The sequence below is a fragment of the Ranitomeya variabilis genome, chromosome 5 (assembly GCF_051348905.1).
Source record: "Ranitomeya variabilis isolate aRanVar5 chromosome 5, aRanVar5.hap1, whole genome shotgun sequence".
NCBI lineage: Eukaryota > Metazoa > Chordata > Amphibia > Anura > Dendrobatidae > Ranitomeya > Ranitomeya variabilis.
In genome coordinates, this window is record NC_135236.1 from 70,795,184 (window position 1) to 70,814,558 (window position 19,375).

At 42.8% G+C, this 19,375-nt stretch overlaps 1 protein-coding gene across 5 annotated transcripts in view; it reads left to right on the forward strand.

The window, feature by feature from the left end:
• The window catches only part of RHOBTB2 (Rho related BTB domain containing 2), a 42,355-nt gene extending 23,455 nt beyond the window's left edge, over positions 1–18,900 (forward strand). For 4 of the 5 annotated variants that reach the window (XM_077262178.1, XM_077262179.1, XM_077262181.1 and 1 more), the window contains 9 exons: positions 3,438–3,639; positions 4,655–4,758; positions 5,732–5,917; positions 7,457–8,358; positions 9,417–9,535; positions 12,048–12,198; positions 12,959–13,047; positions 13,303–13,408; positions 13,948–18,900. In XM_077262178.1, coding sequence (XP_077118293.1) covers positions 3,438–3,639; positions 4,655–4,758; positions 5,732–5,917; positions 7,457–8,358; positions 9,417–9,535; positions 12,048–12,198; positions 12,959–13,047; positions 13,303–13,408; positions 13,948–14,153 — 2,065 coding nt within the window. In that variant the 3' untranslated portion in view covers positions 14,154–18,900. The remainder of the gene's footprint in view (positions 1–3,437; positions 3,640–4,654; positions 4,759–5,731; positions 5,918–7,456; positions 8,359–9,416; positions 9,536–12,047; positions 12,199–12,958; positions 13,048–13,302; positions 13,409–13,947) is intronic. The other variant, XR_013215549.1, reaches the window with a different exon arrangement.
• Positions 18,901–19,375: the final 475 nt, after the last annotated feature.

Genomic DNA, 19,375 nt, shown 5'->3' on the forward strand with positions numbered 1-19,375 from the left:
CCAATGCAGGGTTCTGGATGTGATGCAACCTTTGCACCCCTATAATAGAAGGGGTTATCCAGCTCTTCTCTCTTCTGCCTGAACCAGGGAAAGGTGCAACTAAAGTGGCATCCATTGGCTTTTGCCAGGTATTGTGCCCCCTGACGTGTTCTAATTAATAGGACAGGTGCACGATATATATGCCAGCCATGCACGAGACCTGGCGGGTGGCTGACGGTCATCGCATCCCTATGCGGAAGTGAGAAATGCTACCCTCTCGAGTCGTGTGGCCCAGCTACATGTCATATACGCAGCTCTGCTGCATCTGTATATTTATTTATTTTTTATCATGTCATTATAGATATATAGGTAGGGGTATTGCATTCTGAGACTTGTAGTTTGTGTCATCTAGACATGTGCAGGTTACCTGGATATCACTGGAACATCAGATCTGCTTGTGTGAACGGTAGTATACAGCGCACATTCAACATATCCCTGGGGCTCTTATGGGGCCAATAAAGTGTCCTTTTGGCTTCCATTTGGGTGGTATACTTTTTTGTTTTCAGACTTGTTTTTGTTTTTTTTACAGTGGGCCCCTATGGGTAATGTGTATATATAGAAGAATATATTGGGGAAATTTGCCAACAAGGCTCAGACTCAGCCTAAGAACGGACCCGTCACGGGTTTCTTGACCTGAGCTCAACAGCCTTATATATGCTTATGAAGGCTTTTAATTCGGGTCAGGAGACCCACAGCCAATCTGGAAGTCACAATCTATACGCAGACCGTTAAACTCAGATGTGTCTTAGACCAATCACCTCTTCAGAGAAAAAGAGGACTTGAACTCTAGTGCAACGTACTGGAAGCAGCAATCCTAAAAGTCAATATCGACCCTTTAACGAGCATTGCCACGTGACTTAGGATAAAAACCAAACCAGAATCTCAATTTGTAGACATGATGTTTCGGGATGTTGCCCCTCATCAGTGCAAAGCTTGAGATCTGATTTGGCTGTATGAGAGGCCTCTGACTGGGATCTAAGTGGTAATGTTGTGACATGCCAGTGTAAGGAGACTTATAGGCCATGCAATGCTCCTCTTTCCTCCTCCTTTGAGGCCAGTATTACCTATCTTTTATGGCTGCAAGGGATCTGTGAAGCGGCCGGTAGACTCACAATCAGGCCAGACTTGTGGTCATAACACATATGGTAAAACTGGCTTTTATCATGGCCTAATAGGAATGCCTTGTGCCAGGTTGCGTTGCTTTATGGGCTGTACCTTGTGTGGCCCCTTACAAGTAATACAGGTCACTTATTGTCCTTATTTAGGGATTAGTGGCCATTTTGTTGTAAGAAACAAAATCCTTCCTGGATTATCTGTTGGCAGCTGAATAATAAATCAGCGTGCCGAGCATGGCAGAACTATTCCGTGATAAGGATCAATATCCATTATATTATTGCAAGTTACCGACTGGCTACGAACCAGTCGCATCAGCGAGACACATTAGATCCTTGCCATTCCTTGCCTGCAAGCAGAGATCTTGTAAGCAGTGAGAGATTTGTAAAAGGTTGCAGGTCAATTCACAATAACATAGGAAAACCAAATATAGTGTTAAATTTAATGAAACTTTAGAGACCTATGAAGGGGAGATTAAAATGCTAAAAGTTAGAAGCTTATTCAGGCCCTATGGGGCCCATGAGAAAAGGGGCTGTCTCAGGCTGGCCCTGAAATCAGCGTTTCACATTGGCTATGATTATGAAGTTGCGTTTTTGCTGCATTTTTATGTAAGTTAAGAGCTGTCTCCCCCTGCTGTTTTTACCTTTGCAATTGTGTATTTTTTCATGAATTCATATGAACTTTTTGGTCCAGAATAGTCACGATATTTCGGACATAAAAAAAATATTTTTCCCTTAAATAATTTGATCAAATTGCCCTTTTTTTCCCCAAAATATTTAATGGTTTCACATAATTCTTGCATTGTTGCATTGGCCTAACGCCTTGCATTGTTCACGCTTGCATGGTAGAAGCAAGGCAAGAAAACAGTGCAAGAAAAGCAGCAAAACCTGCGTTTTGTCTTTAGCTTTTTCACTGCCAAGTGATCAGGTTTTGGCTGGCTGCAGGAAAAAAAAAAGCAGAAAAGAAGCAACATGTGAACATAACCTAACAGTTCGAGTACGTGATATGTCCAGACTGGTCGCGGGTTCCCTGGTCTGAACTCAACAGTCCTATATTCATATATGATGGGATGGAGTTCTGATCAGGGACCTGCAGGGGTCCGGACATCATGTTCCGTGTTTGGAACGTAACTGTCGAAACTGCCTATTAGCGGGAAATGGTCAGAGGGCAGCAAGTTCTGGCTCCAACCCTGGTGTGATGGTAATAAATAGGCAACAGAACTCATTTTAAAGGGGTTCTCCACTTTGGAAAATCCTGATCACAAAGTATACCCCTAATGGGACTCCAGCGATCAGCTGTAATCTGTGGGGAAACCCAGCAGTAAAGACCTCATACACATTAGATAACAGTATGTTGTTCTACCGGACAAATACAATAAAATATTCAAGATTTCATTTTATAGGATGACGGTGTGTGAATGGTTCGCTAAAACCATCGTTTGGTCTTAAGTTTTTACCTGATGAATTATTGTTTTGGCTGAAATCATTCATTTTAGGTGATGACTTGTTCATCGGTGAAGGTTCAACTTCTGGGACCTGCCCGGGAGGAATTTTTATCCCAGACAGGACTCTTTTATCACCGTTACAAAATGGAGCAATACGATCTCTCCAGCTTGGACCAACGCTCCATTAATTCTTTCTGGAGCTGACGGTAAAAGCCGAGCACAGTACTCGGCAGCCCCATAAGAAATAAGCATGTGCGGTGATCGGTGCGCGTCCCCACTGATGATTGGTCAGACACCTTCCGCGTCCCATGGATAGGTGCTAACTTATTTTGAACAACCCCTTTAAATCAATGAGCTCTGTAATGTAGTAATATAGGACAGGACATGTTCTCAAGAGTGAGCAATACTCTTAATTACTGCTCTCCACACTAGGATTCTGAATTGAGGACCCCAATAGTGAGTATAAAAATTGATTTTCTAAACTAGACAACCCCTTTGAGATAAAACCCCCTCTGTCCCCGTGTCCTAAACATGCAAGGCCTAAGCTAAGCCACAATTTTCTAATAGAAAAACATGACTGTTGCCCATAGCAACCGATTAGAACTCTGCTTTTATTTTTTAAACAGTTCTGGTAAAATGAAAACTGCGCTGTGATTGGTCGCCCTGGACGACAAAGATGACTATTCTTTTAGACAGTGTTGATAAATCTGCCCCATCGTGTGTTTTTACTGTGGTTGAATGTGACATTTACTTTGCAGTCTGCGCCCCATGAGTGGATGATAGTACGGATCCCATATAAATCCGCCTGCCAACCTCATTTTGTCTTTCCGCCATTGTACAGATCCCAGCTGCTGGACACTGATATGGATTATGAGCGTCCCAATGTTGAGACGATAAAATGTGTGGTGGTCGGAGACAACGCCGTCGGGAAGACTCGTCTGATCTGTGCTCGGGCATGTAACGCCACCCTGACGCAATACCAGCTTCTTGCCACACATGTGCCAACTGTCTGGGCCATAGATCAGTATCGTGTGTGCCAAGAGGTAAGTATTCAGTACTGGGGGGAGTCCTGGTATAAGGGGGTATAGTGGTCAGTGGCTTTAAAGGAGGTCACTTTTTTTTTTTCATTAAATGCATGTATTTGATGCTAAAAAAAGAGCAATTTTGACAATTAAACATTTTGCACAGTTTTGCTTTTACAGGCTCATTGTTTCCTTGCACATTCAACTTTGATGTGGTCTGTGATCATAAAACCGCTGAGAGGAGCTCAAAAAGAGACAGATACAAGTATTTGATTGTCAGAGAGAGCTCACTGATGGATTCTCAGTTATCTCATTCTGCAGCCAGTTATATGTAGTGCAACACACGGGCTATTGAGAGCAAGCGGTTCATTACATTTTTAATGAAACTCAAATGCAAATATTATTTTCAGACAAAAATACATTCATTTAAAGGGGTTGTCCAGGCTTGGGGTTTAAGTCTGCAGTCAATCTGTGTGAATCCTCATAGAGCACGCTGTTCTCCTGGAGCGGGCGGACATGTGACCACAAGTATTCGATTTGCATACTTCCGGCCACATTCCAACTAGACATGTCTGGCCTCGCTCAATACACTTGTATAGAGCGAGGCAGCGTACGTCTAGTTGGTATGTGACTGCATGTATGCCAATACTTGCTTTCACGCGCCTGTTCACTCTCGGCATCCTCATTGGAGAATCCTCACAGTGCACACAATGAGGTCGCATACAGTAACTACAGACTTGAACCTCAAGCATGGACAACCCCTTTAAGCAAAAAAAGTCCCAAAAGGTGTACAACCCCTTTAAATCCAGAGAACCGAGCTAACATTTACATGGAGACCGTTCTAGTAGGTTTTACCATTTTTTTCCTATAGCATGGTCACTGATCCCAGAAGGTGAAGTGAGCCTTGAAATTTATGTGCATAGTTAACTACAGAACATACATGAATACCTTTCCCTATAATGAGGGGAGCAATTAGGGACTTATATAGCGTTCTCCTGAGATGTCCTTACCCTCCTTCTCTTCCTTCTTGATGTAGGTGTTAGAGCGCTCCCGAGATGTCGTGGATGATGTCAGTGTGTCGTTGAGGCTTTGGGACACTTTTGGAGACCACCATAAAGACAGACGATTCGCATATGGAAGGTATGATAAGGTCAATGTATTAACCCCCTATCACAAATTCACACTGCTCTGTCTGTTGAAAAATAATAAAAAGTTATGGTATCTCAGAATATTATGGCCAAGAAAAAAAAAATTCAAAAGTGTTTTTCTTGTGTGCAAAAGTACTAAAGCCTAAAAAAACTATGTAGACATTTGGTATCATCATATCAGTTTCGAATTAGAGAATAAAGATTACATGTCAATTATACTGAATGGTGAATAAATAAATAGAATCTAGAATTGCTGTTTTTGTTGGTTTATTTTTTCATTTTGCCTGCCAAAGAATGTAATAAAAATTGATCAAAAAGTTGCATGTACCACAATATAATACTAATGAAGAATACAGCAAGTCACTCAAAAAATATGCTATAATTACCGTATAAAAGTTTTAGCTCTCACAATATAATTTTTTTCTGCATAAAAGTAATATAAAATAAATATATATTTATTATATAGAAGTAATAAAACATAACTTATACTACATAAATTAGGTTTAGCCATAAACCCACAGAATAAACATAACACTTATGACCCCAATTCGTCAAACAGATTTCAAGAGAATCCTGTTAAAACTTTTTTGTGCAGTGCAAAACTTTTGTCCACTTTTGCATTTTTACTCAAGTTCCAACCAGCAACTCCAACTATTTAAAAAAGTGGTCCAAGTTTAGCTGAAAGGGGTGTAGCCAGGCATGGCTAGGCCATTTTATTAGGCTGAGTAATCTACACCATATTTCCTTCAAAGGTGTCGCTTGGCATCCAATGGCCCTTTTTGCAAAATCTGTAATAGCTTCCCCAACTATCACGTGCACTTTATAACACCGGTGTCTTTTTTGTGCCAGGTGGGTGTTTGGACCCTCTTAGGCACAGACCCGGGTTTCGGCACCTATTATTTCTCCATCCTCAGCCCATCCTGTCGTATCCTACGCTCATGATTCCTTTCTCTTGTCTTTTATAGGTCAGATGTGGTTGTTCTCTGTTTTTCCATTGCAAACCCCAACTCCCTGCAGCATGTCCAAACTATGTGGTACCCGGAGATAAAGCACTTCTGCCCACGAGCGCCAGTCATTCTGGTTGGCTGCCAATTGGACCTTCGCTATGCTGATCTGGAAGCAGTGAACCGAGCCCGACGCCCACTGGCCAGGTTGTCTTTTTGTTTTGTATGTTTAAATGTTATAAGGTTTGTGGGTAATTACATTAATAATATGTTTCTCATATCTGTGCCAATCCTTCAGTGAGCTGGCATGACACTGAAATGAGGGAACAACTGTCTAACGCTGCCCGTCAGCTCTTGCCTCACACCTGTCCGATCCTAAATGTCAGAGCGTTGGTGCCACGCTGAGCCGAGAATGTGAAGCCACTTGGCACTGCTAAAGAGTCGTCCTTCCTCAGCTTAGCTGCTCACCCACCGGATCCTTAGTGTAATAACTCACAGTGTAATAATAATGCACATGTGATCTTTTCCAGTGTTTTACATGGATACATCACATATCCATTATTGTCTACGGCTAGCTGCAAATATCCTGTTTTTTTGCAGACCAAGTGCACATAAAAAAAAACCCACCTATTATAATGGGTGAAAAATGCTGCAAAAATTGTGAAAGTATTAACATTCTAAAGATTTCAAGGCACGTAGGAGAATAAAAAAAAAACTGGAAAAAAATGCAAGTGTGCATGAGATTTTTTAAATCTGTTAAACACAGTGCAGTGGAAAACATAGCAAAAAAAGCTGCGAAAATGCACGTGTGAACACAGGATTAGGCCTCTATTCACCTTGTATCTTATTCCACATCTTATATATTTTTTTCTTATCTGCAAAATGGAGTGCTGAATCCATATTTCATCTGTTTTTCGGTCTGGACGTCCATTTTTACCATTTCTATATATCATCTGTTTTCTCCTGTTTGAAAGAATAATTGAAATTTTACAAGCTTCTCTGAGCAACGAGTGAAAAATCTACTTACTTCAGTGGGCTACTTTGGTAAAGACCAAAGAAGGAATTTTTTTTTTATCTGGGCCATCAGTTAGTAAAATAAATCTGCCATGTGAACAGCCCCGTAGAACATAATGTGGTTGTGTGCAGTTCATTGAAAAAACGGACAACGCACTGTCAGCAAACGCTGACGTATAAATAAGACTGTCTTTTTGCCCTCCCTTATGCTAGTACGTGACAGTATACCTTTTTTCTGCTGTTGGTGTAGCTCAGGTTTTTGTGATATTCCATACAGCGGTATTATACTTTTTGTAGACTTTTGTTTCAAACATGGAAGTCTACGGGACGCATATACCACTATGCACATATAGTGGCATCTATCAGAGATATACATCAGGAAACCCCTCAGGATTATGCCTCTAAACAGCCTGTGAAATGCAGTGTGAAAATGGTGGTGCTCCCATCAAAGACCCCAACAAATAGGAGGACTGTGTGGCAGGGCACCATCAGAAAAATTCTGCTCTATTAATATTGTACTTACGGTTTCGTAAAACGTTTTGTCATAGTGACATGTCAGAAGTTCTAATTTGGTGGGGGTTCAGGTGCTAAGAAGCTGACAATCGCGAAAAAAATGGGGCAGTAGAGCTCAGCTACTGGGCTGGAGTTAGGCTGAGGATTTGGGTGGAGTTTGGTTAAATATGGTTTCTCACCTGTTCTGATCGTTGTTTCTTCTTTTTTTTTTTTTTTAAGGCCAATTCGACCCCAAGAGATTCTTCCACCAGAGAAAGGTCGAGAAGTAGCCAAAGAGCTTGGCATTCCCTATTACGAAACCAGCGTGGTGGCGCAATGTGGCATTAAGGAAGTTTTCGATAACGCCATCCGTTCGGCACTCATATCTCGTCGTCACTTACAGTTTTGGAAGTCGCACTTAAGGAGTGTACGCAAACCTCTACCACAAGCCCCCTTTCTTCCTCCCCGGCCCCCTCCGCCTGTTATCATAGTGCCTGATCCTCCTGCTCAGAGTGAAGATCATCCTGGACACCTTTTAGAAGAAGCCTCCTGTGCCGATGTGGTGTTGGTGGTCCAAGAAAGGATTCGTATCTACGCCCACCGCATCTACCTCTCCACCGCTTCCTCGAAATTCTGTGACCTTTTCCTAATGGAGGATGGAGATCCACCATCTCAAGCCAGGGACCCCCTTCTACGTGCCTCTAGCTTTGATGCTTGTGAGAGCTCGGAAACGGAGGGAGGAGGAATGAGAACATCAGCCAGTGATGGGACTTTGGGTAGAGAAGGCGATAGAGATTTGTCAGGGTGGAGCCGAGCTTTTGAAAGCATACGAAGTGGAGTTCTGGAGGAGCCACCTGGCTACCGGGCCAGAAGGGTAACTGTGGTAAAGATGGACAGCTCAGTGAGGTCTGGACCATTCAGAGCTGTGCTGAAATATTTATACACTGGCCAACTGGACGAAAGAGAGCCCGAGCTGATGGAGGTGGCACACATTGCTGAGCTTTTGGAAGTGTTTGACTTGCGTATGATGGTGGCAAATATCTTGAATCGAGAGGCCTTCATGAATCAAGAGATCACTAGAGCTTTCCATGTCAGAAGGAGCAATCGTATCAAGGAGTGTTTGACCAAAGGGATCTTCTCTGGTGAGAATTTCCAAGTGGAACCATGAAAATATAGACAGATCTGGCAAAAATTAAGAGACCACTGCAAAATGTTCAGTTTGTCTGATTTTTCTCTTTATAGGTGTATTTTTGAGTAAAATGTAAATTGTTCTTTTAGTCTATAAACTTCTGACAACATGTCTCCGAATTTCCAAGCATTACATTTTGTATTTTTTTTCTGAAAAGGAGAACTGGTCAAAATTAAAAAAAAAACAGTGCTTTCAGACCTCAAATAATGCAAAGAAAACAAGTTCATAATCATTTAGAACCAACAATACTAATGTTTTAACTCGGGAAGAGTTCAGAAATCAATATTTTGTGGAATAACCATGATTTTTAATCACAGCTTTCATGCGTCTTGGCATGCTTTCCACCAGTCTTTCACACTTTGATCGCTTGTGACTATCCATCATCCTCCTGATTATATTCCAGAGGTTTTCAATGGGGTTCAGGTCTGGAGATTGGGCTGCCCATGACAGGGTTTTGATGTGGTGGTCTCTTTTTTTGCCAGAGCTGTATATTATGGAATTGAGGTGCTCATGTATTGTGTTTCCAAGTGTGGCACACATTTTAGAACATATTTACATGTTGCTATAAAAGAATAAAAACACCATTTCCATCTGTAGGAGAGATTCATGACTTACATTTGCATATTTTGCAGCAGAACCACATGAAGATTAGTCCCGATGTCATAAACTGTGACTAATCCTTAGCTTTCCCTTATGGATTCTGCGGATATACGTAATACATTTTCACAGCAGCCAGATTTTATTGTACGTGTATAAACCGTATTCACATGCATGGGATGTGACTTGTCAAATCTATGTGAATCGATGAATTTGTCACTGGCATAATACTTTATTTCCAGTATTTTTTACACCAAGTAGTAGAGTATTGCCTGCAATACTAATTTTGCTGTAAAAAATACTGAATACATTCCAATTACAGCCTGTCGTACCTTTAAGTTAATCTGTCCGAAATCTAAGTAGGTAATTTATGTTTTTTCATCAGTCATTGTTTTCCCTTTTTCTCTCCATTAGATGTCACTTTCGTTCTGGACGACGGGAGCATAAATGCCCATAAACCACTTCTCATCTCTGGTTGCGACTGGATGGCCGCCATGTTTGGGGGACCCTTTTTGGAAAGCAGCACCTCTGAGGTAAGGAACATGAAATCGTTTGTGGCTACTCTTTCCTTATAGTTATGCATTATTAACATCTTTGCAAAATGTCGGTACGTACACAACATAACCCTAGTACTCTTTCCTCCTCTAATCTTTACATCTAGCCTCCCAAACAACGACCCAACATGTATAAACAGGCGACCAGTCAATTACTGAGGAATTCACCCCGACACTGTATAAATCCTACTGTTGTGGTGTCTTCTCCATTTCATGTCGTTAAATAAATTACCGGTTATTTTTGGCTAATTTATGCGCAGTCATAGATGATATTACGTACTTAAGATTATATAATCGTCTCACAACTGTTTGTCACCCAGTGACAAAGGGAAATTACCAACGAGTCCATTACTTCTAGTCTTCAGGCAGCTCATATTGGCGCTTTATCATCCTGCCTATGAGTCAGGTCGGGTGTGGTCAAATATGCCAAGAATCCATCTACATCCATATATTAGCATGTATGTATATAAACAGTGAGGTTACATCTTCCTCCCCTCTGGGAATGATTTCTACAACATTTTTTAGGTGTCTGTTCATCCAGAAGAGCAATTGTGAGGTCAGACACTGACCCGACGGAGGCAATCTCCGTTCTAGTTCATCCCAAAAGTGTTGGATAGCATTGAGGTCCGGCCAGTCATTTTCTTCTGTCTGTAGCCACATGTTATACACCGAGGGCAAGGGGCCAGAGGTTATACACTGGAGGCAAAGCTGCCGGATATTATACATCGTGGGCAAGGGGCCGGAAGTTTTATACTGGAGGCAAAGGGGCTGGATATTATACACCAGGGGGTGAGGGGCTGGATAATTTACACTGGGGGGCAAGGAGCCAGAAGTTCTACATTGGGGGTGAGGGACCAGATGATATACACCGGAGGCCAGGAGCCAGATGTTATACATCAAGGGTGATGGGTCGGATATTATACACGGGGGGGTGAAGGACTAGATATAATACACCGGGGGGCGAGGAGTTGGCTATTATACAACAGGGGACAAGGAGACCTATGTTATACACCGGGAGTGAGGGGGCCAGATGTTATACACCGGAGTCAAGAAGCCAGATGTTATAGACCGGGGGTGATGAGTCAGATATTATACACCGGAGTAATGTGCTGTATATTATACACCGGGGGCGAGCGGCCGGATATTATACATCGGAGGGAGAAGAGCTGGCTGTTATACACTGAGGGGATGGGCTGGATATTATACACTGGTGGGTCGAGGAGCCGGATGTATTACACCGGAGGGCGAGAAGACGGATGTTATACACCGGGGGCAATGGGACTGAATGAAAAACCTGAATTCAATTATTAAGACGTGTTTACCAATATTTTTAGTGTATATAGATGGAAAAATTAGATAGACTGATTGGCCAAAACATTACAACCACTGACTGGTGAAGTGAATAACTCTGATTATCGTGAAGATCTAAGTGACTAAGGGCCAAATAACGATGGCTGGATGACACAGAGCATCAATAAATGACGGTCTTTTGTGTTGTGCGTAGTAAAGGGTTCAGGTTAGCACCTACCAAGCGTGAATCCTCTACCAGGAAAGAGCTTGTGAGCCGATTCTCTGAGTGGATTGTTCATGACGGCGGAGCAAGCATCATCCACATTTTCAATACATCAGTAATTCTAATCATTAAAGGTATCTCCATATTGACTTTTCTGGCATGAGATTACAATTGGACATATTATTAGTACTGGCTTTGATTGCTTGGATCCCTACCCAAGAACAAGGGGAACTTCACACTCAGTGATTGCTTGGTCAGTTTCACATGTCCGCCATTCATCTAAATCTAGTATGGGAAGGCTCTACAAAGTAAGGGGGATACACCTGAGGCCTGTTAAAACACAGAGGGCTGTAGCTCTATTGTGAGAAAATATGTATAGTTTTGATGTCGTTTCATGACTTTTAAATATTTTTGTGTGTGTTTTTTCAGTGTTCTATTGTACCAAATAAAACGTTTGACTATTCTACATGTCCGACATTCATGATCTGAGAACAAACCACAATGTTCAGAACAGCCGCAGGTCTCTTGACCAGAACAGCCGCAGGTCTCTTGACCAGAACAGCCGCAGGTCTCTTGACCAGAACAGCCGCAGGTCTCTTGACCAGAACTGGTCAGGGTCATGTATGCCAATGAGGGTCTTGAGTTCGGGTCAGTAGACCCATGGCCGGTCTGATCATCGGGATTCATTGTCGGATCATGAATGTTGGACATGTGAAACTGGTCTCAATGGGAATCAACATTTTGGTGAGCTCTGCCGTCTACTTGGATTGGTACAACTACCCTTTCACTGAGAAAAAGCAATCATTTTTGCGTCGTGGGGGTCTGACAATGGGACCCCAGGAATCTCACCTTGACAACTTGTCAATGGTCTGAAAATAAACCCCATATTGGATTATTAGTACAGAAATAATTAACTGAATGGCTTACATAATGCATAGCAATAATAGCAGTGTCATATCTAATCTTTCCTGTGTCCAGGTAGTCCTTCCATACACCTCCAGAGGCAGCATGCGTGCGGTGCTAGAGTATTTGTATACTGGACAGTTCACCGCTGGACTCGATCTTGACCCTTTGGACCTCATTATACTGGCCAATCGACTCTGCCTGCCACATCTGGTAGCACTGACCGGTAAGGGATGAGTAGGTACTGTTGGTTTGGACACCATTAATCTTCAATTCCAATTTCGTGCAGATGGCCGTATTTTCGGTCCAAATGCGATCCAACAGAACATTGGATTGCACTTGGACCAATGCTATCCTATGGTCCGTGCATGTCTGATTCTTTTCCTCAGACCGGCCCGGTCCGAGGAAAAAATTGCAGCATGCCCGAGTTTGACCCGATATTGGGATTGCCCTCTACCATGCAAGTCAATGAGTGCATGGAAAACATCGGACTGCACTAGGATAACATCTGGGCACAACCAAATGGTGGGCAGCATGAATTAGAGACCGACTCCCTCATTACAAACATGTATGTTTTGCGCTGATACGCTGCGGAGCTTTAGAGAAAAACTTAGTTGGTAAAAGCGCTGGAGAGGAGATGACAAGTCACATGTACAGGTGCTTCTTACAAAATTAGAATATCATCAAAAAGTTAATTTATTTCAGATCTTCAATACAAAAATTGAAACATATATTATATAGAGTCATTACACACAGAGTGATCTGTTTCACGTGTTTATTTCTGTTAATGGTGATGATTATGGCTTACAGCCAGTGAAAACCCAAAAGTCATTATCTCAGTAAATTAGAATACTTTATAACACCAGCTTGAAAAATGATTTTAAAATCCGCCATTGTGCGGTAAATGTGCCGATGTAGCAATGGTGATAATTAATATTGATTTTTTTTTTTACAGACATAATAAGCATCTCATTCTGTCTTTCCAGAGAAACACACGGTATCAGTCATGATGGACGCGTCTCTGAATAATAAGGATATTGACGGGGAAGCACTTGTGTTACTGGAAGCTGCTCAGGTAACTGCTCTACCGCCTCTCTGCTTACCTGGGCATAAGATCAAATTGTCCTTGTATTATACATTTTTTATCCCCCCACGTACCTAGTGTACAAGATGCACGGTCACATTTGCCAAGTTGGTCAGCAGATCCATAGCCAAATCTGACACATCCCAAGCTATGTTTGCCAAGCCTGCATATGCCAATGTCCTGGCACCACCTCTACGCGGCCACCGATTCCAGAGGATCCTACATACAATGCTTTGTGTCTTTCAGTTTCATGGCGCTCAGCAGCTGGCAGCCTGGTGTTTACATCACATCTCCACAAATTATAACCGCGTGTGCAGGAAATTCCCCCGGGACATCAAGCTGGTGTCAGCAGGTGAGTATGGCGGTATAGTGATGGCGCTAAATCACTTTATCCTACAATAGCACAATGCATACAGTACCTACCGGCATTACCTGCCTCGGCGTTCCCTGGTAATGGAAGCATGCTCAGTGTCCCTGCAGTGTGTTTCCCCCAAAATAAACTGCCCTTAATGAACTCCAACAGACCATGTCTTCCCATAGAGAAAAGTTTTTGCTCATAAAGTCCCCTCTGCAATATTAAAAGGGTATTCCTGTCTTAGCAAGTGATGGCATATCTTCATAACCTTCTGGCTGACTTTATCAAATTAAAGCTGGTTTTTAAAAGTCTGACAATCACAATCCAGTGTCCATACCGGCTGATGGTCTCCTTACCAGAGCTCAAGAGCCTCGTATATGACCATGAAGGACACTTTTGGTCGACCTGGTCTTTGCAGTGCGTACTTGGACTGTGAATGTCAGACAAGTGAAACCTTCTACAGATCCCTGTAGATTGGAACTAATCTCTGTAGTGATCACTCATCTTCTCTGACGTAAAGTGGTTGTATCCTGCAGAGAATCAGCAGACCTTAGAGGCGCAGCGTTGGCCACCCGTCTGGTACCTGAAGGAAGAAGACCATTTCCAAAGAGCACAGAGGGAACGTGAGAAAGAGATGGCCCTACACCAGAAGAGACAGCCCAAGAGACGCTGGTTGTTCTGGAACAGCTCTAGTGCGTCTTCTCCGGCGTCTTCTACGACCTCTTCCTCTGCTGTGGGCTGAGACATGGTACCACGTCTGCATAATCTCCCTCCGGCAGCTATGAGTGCATGCAAGGATATGAGAGGCTATGTGTGTCTTGTGTTCCTGCATCTCTGAATGAATGTGCACTACTCTTTTGCCTACCGTCTACTGAACTGTACAAAATGACAAATCATATCTAGATTTTGGCTCAATAAGCCACTATCTATAGGTACAAACCGCCTCAGCAATGCAACCTCCGAAAACTTTCCCAGGAACTTTTTACCACTGTGCACAGAGTTCTTTGATATGTAGAAATCTCCTTTCGCTGTCACTGGTTGGAGCGCAGCCGGTCCTGTCTTGCTGAAACCCTTAGTAGCATCTGGTACTGTTAAAGGGGCATTTGTCATTTAGTTCAGATGTTGGGGCATTGTTTATATCGATTCTTAAAATTAATGTTATTTATGGAATTGTTCACTTTTAAAGGGGTTGTCACATCCCAAACAATCCCTACAAAATGGAGCGATCAGTTTATCGCTCTTGATCACCCTTCCATTACCCGTGACAAATGGCTCATTTAGGGGAAACCAAGTATTTCCACTGTGGTAGAAACTAGAATTTCCTCTTAGAGATGAGCAAATCGATTCGCAGGCTCCTCTTTTGATTAGCTGGCCTGGCGCGGTGTCACCATTGCGTGTGATGTACAGAAAGGCTGGCTAATCAAAAGAGGATGTTGGAAGGTAGGAGCAGGTTTACGAGGCGCCTGTACGGTGGCCACAGAGTGCTGACATGGCCGCTAGACTAGGGTCCACCAAATTAATTCGCTTATCTCCACCTCCTAACACAATTGATCGCGCACCACTTTGTTACTCCCTTCAGCTTTACACAGTAGCACTTCATGGATGAGCCTCTAATTTGGAAGAGAATATTTTTTGATGATTATTAATGGTTATCATTAATGATACTTCTATGTGAGTCTACTCTCAGGAAGAATTCATCATAAGTCGGCCACATGTGGTGCAATTTTTGGACAGAGGTGCATATTTGGGGGTAAGTGCAGCATATGATTCGGTATCTGTTACTTCTGAAGAGAGCGGTATTGCACAGAGATTTTCCTATGTCTTTAAAACAACTCTGGCCAATATAGACAATCTTCCTGGATGCTTGAAAAGCAAAGTATGTTATGACTTCTGACATCCATACCGGTTAGTGCAGTAGCGTGGTTTGCCACTGCCGTGAGCAAGGCAAGTATTGCGCTCCAAAAACTCTGTAATAAGGAGTACTCACTAAAACAAATAATGTTGCCTGAGTGCCCTCTTTTAGAGAAGCACTAAAAGGAAATTAATACTCTAAAGTAATGATGACTCCTGAGTGCACCCACCAAATGTAATAATGTCACCTTTGTGCCATCCCCTTAAAATAAACTCACCTAACCTGAGCTTTCGAGCCTTCTTCTCCTCTGCACACAGAATGGGTTGGCACAGGCGGCGCAATCCAGTGACGTCATAATAGCACCTGCACTGGGACCCTTTGGAGTCTACGGGACCAAGAGTGGTGGGGCCGACTATGGTACCCTGCTCCACCGCAGAATCCAACTGTATTGGTGTCATGTTGATGCCGATAAAGTAGAGCGGCGCTCAACAGGAGATCCATGACTACCCAGCTAGAAGATCGGGGCATGTGAAGTAGCCTGGGTCTTCAGCACAAGTGATGCTACTATAACTTTGGGGTTTTTTTTCTTTTGAAATTTTGCTTTCTTCAGAATTTAGCATCCACGTCAACCGTCCCCCGTGGCCCCATCACACTACTCCAGTGATGGCCAGCGATCCTCCAGAACAAGGGACGCTGCTGCTCTATTTTATCTTTAATAGACCAGTGTCCTAATATATGATGCATAGTAGGAAATTCTCTCTCCTTAGATTGAGGTCTCTGCAAAGTAATCTTCTATTCAGTACAGACTGCTTGTCAGGAAAGAGTGCAGAGACTCTGCTCGTCAGGGTAATGTAGCCAGAAATCCTTCATGTGCAAGGAAAGTAAGAAGGAACCAAAGTGTTAGCTGCCAGAGGGGGAAGGAGGCTGTTTTTTCTACAGTCTGTCCCTTTTTAGGTTCTGTTCACTCGAGTGCCATAACAGAGCTGCCACGGCTATACAAGAACCCTTTCCAATAGACATTGGTAAATCCTGAGATACCCCACTAATTTTTAGGGTTAGCCTGAGTGACAGGATTTTTTATGGCAAGCGCATTGCGTGCTGTAAAAAAATACTATAAACTCCAATGACACCAGTGTGAACATTGGCTGAGGATCTAATGAACGTTTCCATCATATCGATCCTCGTAGGCAGTGACGATATTTGACCCATCTGCGTATACATCAATGTATAAGGTGTCCATAGGTTTGGGTTTTGAACCACAGCAGAATTATTTTTTCCTTTCTGTCCTTTCACATTGGACTAAAGTTTCTGATCATTAATAATATATGTGTCACATTCCAAAAAAATTGCACCAGGTGTGGCCGGACTTACCGTTGATCTCAATCTCGGGGAAATATCTAGATGGACTGGAGGCGACTCCTGGACGGTTCATCTGGATGGACTGTATTTGATCTCTCCAAAGTGACCCTTTATTAAGTGCTCCTACCCCATAACATCCACCTTGTAGGCGGCAGCGCATGCAGTATATAGTATTTTCTGCCCCGCTGTCCTTTCAGAGAAGTGTCTCTTCGGAGTTTTCCTTTACCAACCAGACGATTAGTTCCCATCTTAACTGTTTTAGAAATAAACTTTTATAACTTTACATTAAAACTTTACTAAGAAACTTAAAAAAAAAGAGAAATAACTCCAGAACTATCCACTTTTATGGCACTGATAATTACACTCCATGCTTACAGAGATGTATCTGTCCTGGTATACTCTATCACTGGGGGTTTGGATGTCAGAATGGGGTTTACCAGCATGCTCCTCATCATTATTGTGGGCATAGTTAGTTCATATATTTCTTGAGTACCTAAACTCTGAGAACTACAGGGTGTTGTGCGCTCCAATTATAGGGGCACATCAGTGTATATATGGATATGTGTGTGAATCGGAGAAGCGGGTATGTGGGTATGTGACTGCTGCATTCTGATAGGGCTCAGACCACATTGGTCTATGAGTAGGAACCAATAATTGACCCTCAGGCTGTCCAGTATCGTCCTCTCATAATAGATCATGAAATATTTATCGCCTAGATGACTTATGGATCAGTTTATAGGCTTATGTTGACCGCAGGGATCTATAAGGTCTGCACCGCTAAGGTCCCCTCTGATCCCAAGAATTGGGGCTCTGAAGAGCCTAGAGTAAATGGAGCGGAGGTCCATCATATGCACTGCCGCTCCATTCATGCTAATGGAAGTTGTCATGCTGCTGCAGTGCAATATAATGCAACCTCCATCAGGGGGAGCTTGAGAGGGAAGTGAGACTGCGCACACAGAGAAGCACCACAGAGCAGCAGCACAGGTGCCACCAAGTGGCGAGAGAGTGGTCAGACAAGCCGACAGAGACAGAAGTACCAAAGGGATAAGCAGTAAACGTGGTCAGGAACAAGCCAGGAGGTTCAGCTGTGGTCAGAAACAGATAAGACACAGTCAGAAGGCAGAAGCGAGTCCGAATACGAGCCAAGTCAGGAACCAGAGAATCAAACAGACAAACAGGGAAATGCTGGGAAAAGTGCAGACAGAGGGAGTCAACAGACAAGGGGCAAGTCAGGGATCACAGCAGGACAAATCAAGAGTCAGGTTCACACGCCGAAGGCAGAACTATAGCTGACACCGCCAGCAGGATGCATTGGAGCTAAATAGCAAACCTGAACCCAGAATGAGGCAGAGCAAAGTTAACCCTTGACATGATCCACCCGGAAAAAGGGCAGAAAGGATTAAACCTTGGAACGGATCATGACAGGAGTCCTGGAGCGTTCGGCTATCTCCACCAGTGTCATTGAGTACAGATGGAGCGACAGTGCGCATGATCGACCATTCAACTCTTCAGATTACAGATTCTTGGGATCGATGATGGCCCCTAATGATCTGGCGGTTATCTACTAACCCATGGATAGGGGATAACTTTCAAATTTGAGAATACCCCTTTAAGTTTAGAAGTTTCTTTAAAAAAAAATTTTTGGTTTGTGTAACCATCTTCTGACATGCATAAGTTTTTTTTATCTTTCCATCTTTGGAGCTGTGTGAGGGCTTCTTTTTTGTATCACATGCTGTAGTTTTAATTGATTCCATCAAGGACTTCATACAAGATTTTGATTACTTTTTATTGCATTTCTTTGGATAAGGTAGAGAGGCTGAAAAATGTAAATTCTGGAGTTTCAATTTGTTGGAGTGAAGTTGAATCCAGGGTTGACCTGCCGGTGAGGACAACAATAAGTGTTGTCATATGTTCACATGAGGGGACAAGCTGCAGACATCCAGCCTGCAACTTTAATAACTTATTATCAACGTGTAATAATTTTAAATACATTTTTCTTTAAAGTCCTATCGGTATGTAGCAGTCTACATATTAAACTCATTGTGTGTGGATAATTTGCGGAATGTGTATATATCGATCAGGGCACAGCGGGGTATGTGTGCCGGCGATAGTGTAGGTACTACAGTCTATATGCCTCCCCTTGGATCTATGGCTGCTGTTCTCATGGAGGGGAGGCTTCCATATAAATGCTCTATGTATATTTTGGGCTAAGTGGACCGATCATTCTGTTTACGGACAATTCATGTTTCTTGTTTTTTAATAAAATTATCAAAATATTTGGGTTTGTATGTATCAGTGTGTCACCTACAGTCTTCTATATATCAGCTGAGCAAGGTCATCTAATACACTGGTAAATGACCTCATTGCGTACATAAAGAAAAAAGAATATATAAAGGGCAACTTTACCCCAGGCCTTGTAGTCCCATCTCTACTTCCTGAAAAGTTATTTTCTCTGAAGAAGCCCCCTTCACACTCTTTAGGACATCTGGAAGAATGATTGTCTGGAGAAGAAAAGGTGAGGACTACCATGAGTCCTGTGTGATGCCAACAGTGAAGCCTCCTGAGACCATGCGTGGAGGGCTTTTCTTCCATGGAGGGGGCTTACTTACAATTTTACCTAAGAACACTGCTATGAATGAAGAATGGGATCTAACCATCCTCCAAGAGCAACTTCTCCCAACAGTCCAGCAGCAATTTAATGATGATGCTTTTTGCAGCATGATGAAGACAATGTTAGAAGGCAAAAGTGGTAA